This window comes from Sorex fumeus, unplaced genomic scaffold, assembly GCF_029834395.1.
Source record: "Sorex fumeus unplaced genomic scaffold, SorFum_2.1 ptg000122l, whole genome shotgun sequence".
NCBI classification, from domain to species: Eukaryota; Metazoa; Chordata; class Mammalia; order Eulipotyphla; family Soricidae; genus Sorex; species Sorex fumeus.
The window spans coordinates 29,054,765-29,065,476 of NW_026606179.1; the positions used below are offsets into that span (position 1 = coordinate 29,054,765).

At 42.7% G+C, this 10,712-nt stretch overlaps 1 protein-coding gene across 3 annotated transcripts in view; it reads right to left on the reverse strand.

Annotated features, from left to right (window-relative positions):
- The window catches only part of NETO2 (neuropilin and tolloid like 2), a 91,168-nt gene extending 81,086 nt beyond the window's left edge, over nt 1–10,082 (reverse strand). For all 3 annotated transcript variants that reach the window (XM_056136676.1, XM_056136675.1, XM_056136674.1), the window contains exons 1-2: nt 9,956–10,082; nt 381–437 (exon numbers count right to left, since the gene is read on the reverse strand). In XM_056136676.1, coding sequence (XP_055992651.1) covers nt 381–437; nt 9,956–9,989 — 91 coding nt within the window. In that variant the 5' untranslated portion in view covers nt 9,990–10,082. The remainder of the gene's footprint in view (nt 1–380; nt 438–9,955) is intronic.
- Nucleotides 10,083–10,712: the final 630 nt, after the last annotated feature.

A 10,712-nucleotide genomic window follows, 5' to 3' on the forward strand; every position in this document is an offset into this window, starting at 1 on the left:
CAAAGTTCAGTTAAAAGATTATGCTAATCTTCAACAAAGGACTATCAGTAAAGGTCCAAAGGACAGGAAAGAGAGATTGATTTTCATTTTACCACATTGGAAAAAGCAATTTTTCCCCCTTAGCAATAAAGCAGAAATCTCACTGATTCTGGGATATAATTCAGAGTGTGTGAGGAACTAGTGATGCCAATTTTTAGACATTATCAGGGAGAGATTTTATATTGACAAGTGCAGTTGAATTCAGTTAAATTGAGGACTGACAGGTTGATACTGGACATCCCAGAGGGATTATGGAAACAGTACTCAAAAGTTGCAATTCTTTCAAATAAGCCATTCCACTATTTTGAACATTTAGTAAGTCATGCTTTTAAATACTTTACCTTGAGTCTTTTGGGCCACAGCAATCCCTTCCACTACAAGTATTGTTATTAACAACACTAGAGAAATAACAGAAAAGAGAAGTTAAACGGAATCTATATTATATTTCACTGTCTATACTAAGGGAAAAATCATACGACAAAATCAGATAAGCTAAACCACTATTTCTTACTTTCATTCTCAATATTTCCAATGGTTAAATGTTATGGTCTCATTTACTATTTGAAACCAAAGGCAATACAAGAAAAGACCTAAATGATATTGTACTCAATTACATGAACATTTATACAAGTACATGGTATTTAAAGTACTTTTCAACTTAGGGATTAAAAACCAAACTTTGTTTGCATCTAACTTTGATTATTCTAATTATTCCTATAAGTAATGTACTCTATCTCAAAATGTTTATACATGTTATTGCATAGTTCGGTAAGATTATCTGACTTTTGAGAAAATTCATAATAGAGAAGGGGCAGCAGTCTCCTAGATACCAACACGTACATTTTATAGTTGTACAGTACTATCCTATTATATCCTAAATTACAATAACTACTACACATTTTTAAAAATGAATCTTTTCCCAGTGTGAACATTTCTAAGACACAATTAACAACAAATATTGAAATTTTAGTCTGCATATGTATTTAAGATTCTTTTTAACCCTTTTTTAAAAATGAAAGGCTGACTGTTATCTTTTCTTTTCCCTTTTAATGGAACCTACCTACCAGACTGCCAAACTCCTACGTAAAGTGGAGTTTTTATTAGTCATCATTCACTTATAGAATATACACTGGATGCCTGGCAGAAAGGATAAAGTGATGTAGAGAGAGAAATTTAGCAAACCAATTGAGTACGGACTTTAGTAATGAAATGCTCCTAAGCAGCATCTCAATGTTTGTCAGGTACCAGCTGAGGCCTTTGCAACTTATTTTACTTATCTGTTAAGTAGGGACTGTCATATTAATAGCATCAACATCATAAGGTTGTTGTGAGGATTAAATGAGATGATCTACATAAGTGTTTTTTTTTGTTGTTGTTTTTGGACACACCCAGCTGTGCTCAGGGTTTAACTCCTGCTGGACGGACTCCAGGGACTACATGGGATACCAGGGACCAAACATGGGCCGGCTGTGTGCAAGGCAAGTGCCTTCCCCATTATACTGTCTCTCTGGCCCTATGTAGCACGTTTTATATGCCATATTCTGCTAAATAAATGATAAATCTTAGAACAAACTGGTATCTTCAAGTAGTCAATCTATGGTTAAAGACAATCTATGATACAAGACGAAAAGCAGTTTATCGGGGTTACATAAAGCATGAGAGCAGAAAAGAAAAATCATTCTACTGTAGGTTTAGTGGAATGCAGCGAAGAAAAGTTCAGGAAAAGGTATATATGTATATACTCTTTTCAATTTGGATCTTAGGGTATTTCAATCTAGGAGAGAGGGGGAAAAACATCTTAGACAAACAAACAAAAATACAAAGGAAGCATGAGTTTTATCTATAGCAGTTGTTAGTGAATTCTGAGTAATAAGATATAGTTAGCATATGGAGTAGAACAGTAGACCAAATTAGAAATAAGATGAAAGAAGACTTACTACCTAAGAGAAAACCGAGAATAATAATCGATATCTGACAATTCAGCAAGTAACATCTATTTGTATCTACTTACATTGTTAGAAAAATTATTTGCCACAGCATAAATACACATTGTACACAAATGGTCAAATTGTGTGATCCGTATCTTCCTTCATTACTTACAGGCATAATAATTTACTGGTTTTCATATTTATAATTCATAATAAAGAGGTAAACAAGCCAGGCAGACAGGGAGAGTAAGAAATCAACCTGAAACCAGAGAAACAGTAAAACAATGGCAACTGTGCCAGGAAAAATTTACAATTGCCAATAAAAATTCAGCTTTATGAAATATCTATGAATTTGAACAAACTATACAACTAAGGTAGATCATATTGAAAATAAAGTTATAAGACATTATTTTCTACTTTAGAGGGATGCTAACAATTTACATTTTCCCCCTAAAGTTAAAATTTATTCATGTCAGGGGCCAGTTCAATAAGCGGTTTACATGTAGGTGACCAGGGTTTGGGAACAATTCCTGAGCACAGAGCTGGGAGTAGCTATAGGGCACCGCCAGATATAGCCCAAAACCAAACAAAAAGATTAGTCAGCCCAGCCTGAAAGATATCTCGATGGTTTGCAGTACATGCTTTGTACATGTGAGCACAGAAATGGCAGCAGCCCCTAATATCCTTGAGCGTGGCCCCAAACCGAAAAAACAAACAAAAAGTCTTAATCAGGAGAGCTGTGCCACAATATATATGATGATGATGATTAGGCAAATCTGCATAGCCATTAGGGGTAGTAATCTTTAGGGAGAATTTTTTTTTTGGCCTATCTGCTATTAATTATTCTAAAATTTGACATAAAAAAGTTTTCTCTGAATATGTAATAGGAAGTCTGAACATTACTGGTTATAATCAGGCCAGAATATTAAAGGAAATTCTATTAATGACAAACATTGGAATTATTCAGTACACAAAAATAGTGCTGTAATACTGGAGTTTTATCCTTAGTCTCAATCTATGTGCCAATCACTGTTCTATTATTCTTACCTTAAGAATTTATTAAATTCTAACTGAAGTTACTGAAACTGCAGATTTTGTCTATAGAACTAAGTTTACATGGGGGGAGTGTGGGGTGGCTGGGAGGAACCCTCAGTACACTGGTGGTGATAGGTATAAGCATTAAAAGTACTAACAGTATTTTAAATCTTGGTACTTCAATACAAATGGTAAAAAAAAAAAATTGGGCCAGAGTGATAGCACAGCAGGTAGGGTACTTGCCTTGCACATGGTCAACCTGGGTTTAATCCCCAGCATCCCATATGGTTTTATCCCATACAGTCCCCTGAGCACCGCCAGGAATAATTTCTGAGTGCAGAGTCAGGAGTAACCCCTGAGCTTCAGCAGATGTGGTCCAGAAACAAACAACAACAACAACAAAAAAGTAGAAAATTTATCAAACTCAGAAACATTTCAGACTTTGAATTCAAAGCAGCGCACTACAGAAGGCACTAATTCTTTTCATTTTTGGCCACACTCGGTGGTGCGCATGGGGGGGGGGGGGATCTTATGGGATGCTAGAGACTGAACTTGGGTAGGCTGTGTGCAAGGAAAGTCTCCTACCCACTGTATTATCTCTTTAGCCCTGTAAGGCACAGATCCTTTACAGCAGAATCCATGCTCAGATAAAAACACTAAACTCTATAATCATACAATTGGGTTATGCAGAGAGCATCCTTTGGCCCGATGCTTGAGAGAGATGGTGTCCACCATTTATGCTCTTACTTCTAGTTCTAAAGTTTAGTAACCAGGACCTGTAATAACTGATTATACACCTGACTTAAGAATAAAGATCTAAAAGATATAAAATACAAATCCTCAAAACTACTCCCTGCATTCCATCTCCTTCAACTCTGAATCACTGTATATTAGATCAAAGCAGAGTACTGTCCTCGAGCCCTATTTTCCTACTTTTCATTGCAAAGACAGGCCCTATTTTCCATTACAAAAATCAAGGTCAGATTTATTCTTCTCATTGTTACTTAATAGTGGAAATCTAGCCAACGCAATGAATACTGGAAAGAAGACAAAACTATTATTTATAGATAATGCTATTGAAAACCTGTTAAGTTCCAAGAGAATTACTTGGAAAATTATTATGCTTATTATAGCTACTGTGCCTTCATTAAAGCATGCAAGAATGAAGAAATGATGCAGGACATCCGCTTCCTTTTAAAAATACTTCCTTAGAATCTACAGTGATCTCAAAATGAAAATTTCAACAACAAAAACAATACCAAGTCCCCAAAGTTGTACATCCTGGGAAATCTAATCTTCATTTTGTGTGACTGTGAGTTTAACAATAATTCAGAGACTTGCCAAAGGGCAAATGGATATTGGGAAACAACTGGCTCTTTTTGTCACCGTGCCCTATGTTATACTGATAGTGTATTCTGTACCCAGCAGCCAGTGATCTTTTAAAAACAGAAATCAGGTTACATTATAGCCTTTCACAAAATCCTCCAAGAGTTCCACTGAATTCAGAATCAATCCATATTCTTTACTGATTTCCAAGTTCCTGTACTTTCTGGCACTGGCCATCTGACCTTTACAGTGAATCCACGGCTACTCAGGCTGCTTCCGCATTATTTCAACAAACCAAGCTCACTCCTGCCTTAGAGACAACTGCCTACTACCTGTCTGCAAAGCTAGTCCTTTCCCAGGGTTCAAGTCCTGTGAGGTCTCCCAAATTCTAAAGAAATGCAGACCTTCCTCCATCCACTTACATCACATAACCATTTTACCAATTACCTGCATTTCAAAGTACTTTCTCTAAAAAGAGGGAACTTGTCTAATTCACTAGTCTAGTGCCAGGATTTCCTGCACTCAAATGACTAAACATGATCTTGAGCAAGGCTTCTTTATAGCTACAACAGAGTACTCGTCCTTATTAACAGTAACCACACATACAAGGGAGCTATCTTTTATTTGAGTGCAAATCGAGAGATGGGAAAGAATGGATTTATTGTTTTCTTTTCAGATACTCAGCCAGTATTTTTCCTCTCAAGCTGGATTAATTTACCTTCATAGTTGATTAAATCTAGCACCAGATGCCAGAATGTTACAACCATCAAAATGGCCTGCCTTCATGCTCCTTATTACTTTTCTGCAGGGAAACAAAGAATGAAGCGCCACCCGAGTACACACACTATTTGAGGTAGTGGGAGCAGGAAGCTCCCTCCTGATGAACTTTGTTCCAAAGGAAAAGTTAGATTTAATCAAACTCAATTTTACTTACTAGTGAAGAAAGATAGATTCTGGCTAATTTTTTGGATGACTCCTTCATACATATGCTAATCACACTGCCAGATCTCTTTTACAAGAAAGAGTCAATGTATCAGAAATGCTTTCTCTATCTATAGAATGGGAGTTAAACACTTGCTAGTCAAATGCTGCTGAGACGGCAGTTTTGTACTGCTCTAATTATACAGGAGTCTCCTTGGACATCATAGCAACTATCAATAAATCTCACTACAGCCAGGTCACATTTTTTTAGAGTATCTGGAATCTTCTTACACACGAGTGCTGGAATTCCCAAACACTATTCTAGAAACAACATGTACTGTCATTTCGATGAAAACAAAATGTGCTGTCATTTTCATGAAAACAACTGAACTTTCCAATTAGAACACTGTATAATTCTGAAAAAGCAAAATAGCAAGTACATTACTAAGGGTCAGCTTCTCAGGAGTCACTCTGTTAAGTGAGTGACAGAGTAAGCCCCCACCTCCCCTGTCAGAACACCCTTTCTTCTGTTATTTCTGTTCTATTTTTAAACTTTAGTTTGGTTTTTGGGTCACACCCAGCTGAGCTCAGGGTTTTCCTGGCTCTGCACTCAGGGATCACTTCTGGTGGGGCTCAGGGGACCATATAGGGTCGAAGGAATCGAATCCAGGTCAGCCGTGTGCAAGTAAGCACCTTACCTGCAGTACTATCTCTTCAGCCCCTCTGTTCAGTTTTTAAAATATTCCCTCATAAGGGTTCTTTTGAGGGAGTCCTGCTATAAGGAAAGTTTGGATATGACTACATTAAAATGCCTCTTGGGAGTCCCCTTCTTAAAAAAAAATCTTAAGAGCCTCAGGATCACATTTTAAAAAATACTTCAGCAATTGTTCTATAGGAGGATAAATTTAAAAGTAAAAGGAGAAAATGCTCAATGGTAGTAACCATGACCAGAAGTTGGATTGTTGTTTCAAAACTGATCATGAGCAAGAACTGGGCCGAAAATTGCTTTGAACTGAACCTGTTTTGTCATGAACATGTGTGCAGGAGAAACAAAAAAGTTTGGGGTGTGTGTAGTAATGGTTTTAGGGAAAGACAGGGAGAGGGTAAGAGTAATAAGGGAAGGAAGAGAAGGGGAGGAGGAAAATGGGAAGAGAAGAAAAGAAAAAGAGAAGATACTAACCCATAAAGGAAAAGAAATCATGGGAGGGAGGTTCAGGAAGGAGAGAAGGAGAGCAAAAACCAATACATTGGTTCCCTTATCAAAATCCCTAGAGTTCACCAGGTTAAGTTTGGTTTTTAAAATGCATAAAACTATATACTAATTGAGGATCTGTGATAATAAAAGTATCATTTAATGAAACTTTTCAATTGTCAATATTTAAAATTTTTTTCTCCAACTCTTGAAATAAGTCAAAAAAGTCAATTTTTAACAAGGTAGTATGTGCCTATGACAAGTGATATTAAAGGGATCATTTTTTTCAATACTGTATTTCTTTTGGATAGTTAACTTTCTGATCTCAAGGATCACTCCTGGCAGGCTCCGGAAGACCGTATGTGTACCAGGGATCGAACCCAGATCACCTACATGCATGGCAAATGTCTTACCCACTGTACTATCTCTCTGGCCCAAGTTTTAAGCTTTAAGATACAGCATGCCAGGGAATATTTATGCAGTTATACCATAAATTTGGGTGAAGCGATAGTACAGTGGGTAGGGCATTTGCCCTGCACGCGGGGGACTCGGGTTCGATTCCACTGTCCCTCTCGGAGAGACCGGCAAGCTACCGAGAGTATCCTACCCACACGGCAAAGCCTGGTAAGCTCCCCATGGTGTATTCGATATGCCAAAAACAGGAACAACAAGTCTCACAATGGAGACATTACTAGTGCCCACTCGGGCAGTGTATAAAGAATAAAAATGGCAAAAAAGGGTGGACAGATAGCATAGCCGGTAAGGTGCTTGTTTTGCCCTCTTAGTTCAATCGCAGAGGCCAGGTACTACATAGAGCTGTCCCCTTCCACTCTGCTTCCTCCCCCAACAAATCCAGGAGTGACCACTGAGCACAGTTGGGAGTGTACTAACCTCCCCATGCCCCCAAAAAAGGCTAAAAAAATGGGCTTATAATTCTCATTAATATTTTGTTTTGGGGGGTGGGTGGGAGTGGTGTTGGATAACTGTTGTATCCAGGGCTTACTGCCAACTCTGTGCTCAAAGATCACCTCTGGTGGTTATCAGAGGACCATTATGTAGTACCAGGGTTCGAAACTGGATCAGTTATGTTCAAGGCAAGTGCCTTAACTCTGGACTATTTCTCCTGCCTTTCATGTCGTATGTTCATCAGACAGTGATGCTTATTAAGCTTTGATAGAAGGTAAGCCAAATTTCACAAAACCCGAATAAAAAACATTTACAAATGATAATCAGTTTCAGCAACATATTAAAGGTCTTAAAAGACTTGTGGAGATACCTTTTTGTTCTCACTGCTTAAAGTAAAACAAATCAACAGCATCTTATAAAAAAACCACACTATATTATGGCTGATTTTAGTAGAAGCTGACCATAATATTACAAAAAAGGCTTTTGGTTTGTAATATCTACAATCATGCTGATGTTAAATAATTGCCTAGAAACTCCTATACTTTGAAGCAATCCATCTTACAGCATACATAAAGGATACTTGTTCATTCCTAATGGCCAATTTTTTCAAAGATAACTTAAAATTTAAATCAATTCATGAAGCATTTGGTTACCAAAAAACCCCCCAGAGATATGGAGCACTGTGGTATGAAAAGGAAGTCTCCTCTGTATTTCTATTTCCCAGATTCCCTTTTCAGCTTTTGTTAAATTCTTTCCAGACCAATTCCCCATATTTATAAGCACATATACAAAACCTTGAAACAGATTTTAAGTGTTTTCTCTTAGTCATCTTACAATTTTATTTTAGCTGGAACCTCAAAAGTACTCCCATGAAAAAATCGCATAGGTCGGGTAAGAGTAAGGGGGGAAAAAGCCAAATACTACATTGTTTTCACTGTAGTTGCCATCACCACAGAAACCTTCCCCTAAAGGTGTAATAAGGAGTACTTCACCACTATGGCCAAAGAGGGCAGTGTGCACCTATGACAAATCAAAGGAAGAAAGAAAGGCAACAAATTCCTTCACCATTAGAGGAACACTGAAATTCTTTTCTATCCAGCTCAATTTCCCCAAGTTCTGTAGACAAAGCTGCATAACAGATCTGTGGAAATTCTCTCCAAAGGGGGCTACTTGCAAGGGCTGTCAATTATTGCATAACCGTAAAACAATCAGAAAAGAAAGAAAATTTGGGTAAGGGGTAATCTTGGAAATCTTACATGTCAATTTGAAGAACCTTAATTTCCAAGGATTATCTATATACAGCAGAGCTATAGGCAGAGAAAAAAAAAGAAGAAACCACGAAATTAATCTGTTTTAAATGTCAATACAATGAGGGAACCATTGAGAACATAAGGGGTAACGGAAATAATTACCAGCTAAGAAGTCCTAGGTAAGGTTACCATACTAGAAATAGTGTGTATTACAGTTGAGAAGCCAAATATTTTGAGCTCTTAATTCGAAACCTCAATTATAAATTTCTTAATAACTAGAGGGTAACGTCCGATTAAAATGAAAAGCAGAAGTATACTGACTTTCTAGAAAACAAAAGTATACATCTGGAGTGGGAGGAAATAAACATTGTCTGTTGTGCCACTGTATGGAGATTAAGATACGAAAAACTAACACCGTTATTGTTCCTCCAATATGAAAAACAACGTTTCACAAAATTACAAACAGACTGTTACTCAATTTTCAATTTAAATCATGAGGGGTCAAAAGAAGTCCTTTGACGTATTGGTGGAATCGTTTTCCCTGAGGAATGAAAAAGAGGATTTATTCAGTCCGAGTTTCAGAAACAAGTTTGTATCACAATTTTAATCACGTCGGTATATCGAAATTTCACGTCCAATAACACCTCCTGGGAAATGCAAAAACAGCTACAGTGTTTCTCGAGCTTTGTACAGTAGGGAAGCAGGATGCTCTTATTTGGACACAAGAAATCAGAAAGAACCAGCCACCGGCTGCAGGTTATTCTGAGGTCCCGGGAAGCGCCTGGAGGGCGCAGCGCGAGCCGCCGGTCCCGAGCCGGGCCGGGCCGGGCCGAACCGGGTCTGGGCGCCCGCAGTGGTGCCGCAGCCTCCGCGGCGGCAGCAGGTGGGACCCCGCTGGGGCAGGAGGCCGCTCGGCCCGCCACCGCCCGGCTTGTCGAAAACCTCCCCGCGACGCCTCGGCCGGGGCTTTTGTTGTTGGCGTGGAGGGACTTTGTTCGGAAATTCCCAGAAAGACTGGCCTTGGCTCCACTTAAAAGAAACCCCACAACTTTGCAAGAGCATTGCACGGGGGGAAGCGCGAGGGCACGGCTCTCGAGGGAGTCCGGGGGGAAGCGGGGCACTGGAGGCCTTCGGGGGTGGGGTTGGGGGGAGGGGTTCGGGTCACCTCCTCTCCCACCACCCCGCTTTCAACCAAACCCGCGAGCGCGCAGCGGGGCCAGGGAGAGGCGCCCCAAGAGCCCCGCAGTCGGGCCGCCGGCAGACAAAGAGGCGCGCCGGGTGCGCGGCGCGGGGAAGAGGCGCGGAGACGCCGGGCTCGGCCCGCAGGGGGCGCCGTCCGCGGCCCCGGGGCCGCTTACCTTTGAGGACCGAGCACAGCTGCTCCAGGGCCATGTTCCCGGGAGGCCCGGCGCTCGGCGGGGGCCCCGGCGCGCGGCTCGGAGGCGGCTCGGAGGAGGCGGCGGCGGCGGCGGTGGCGGCGGCGGCGGCGGCGGCGGCGGCAGCGCGGAGCTCACGGCCCAGCGCGGCGGCGGCGGCGGCGGCAGCCCCGCTGCGTCCCCATCGCCGGCGGGGCAGGGATCAGGTCCTGCGGGCCGCCGCGCCCCAGCGCCCCGGCGGGCCGCCGCGCATCCCGAGCCCCCCGACGTGCGCCGCCTCCTGGCCCGCGCCGCTCCGTTTTGCCATCGACCGCCCCCGGAGCCGCCGCGGCGCGCGAGTGCTGCTCCGCCTGCGGCCGCCGCGCCAGCCCCTCGCAAGTGGCGGGCGCGGGGAGCCCCGGCTCATTTAAGCGGGGAGCGCGAGCGCCGCGTGCCGGCCGCGCCGCCTGCGCGCATGTGCCCGCCCTCCGGCCCCCGCCCGGTGCCCCTCGCACCCGCCCCGCCGATCGCCGCCGGGGGAGCGCGCCTCGCGCCCCGGGGAGGGCGGTGCACCCCGCGGCCGGCGGCCGTTGGGCCGGGACGGGGCCGGCGCGGGGGTCCCGGGAGCGGCGCGCTGCTCCGAGCCCGGCCGCGTGCCCAGGGAGACGGGCGCTGCCCTCCCGCCGCCGCCGCCGCCGCCGGGCGCCCGGGTTGGACTGTCCGAGCCCTCGAGGCCTCCCGCGCGAGGGAGGAGCCGGGG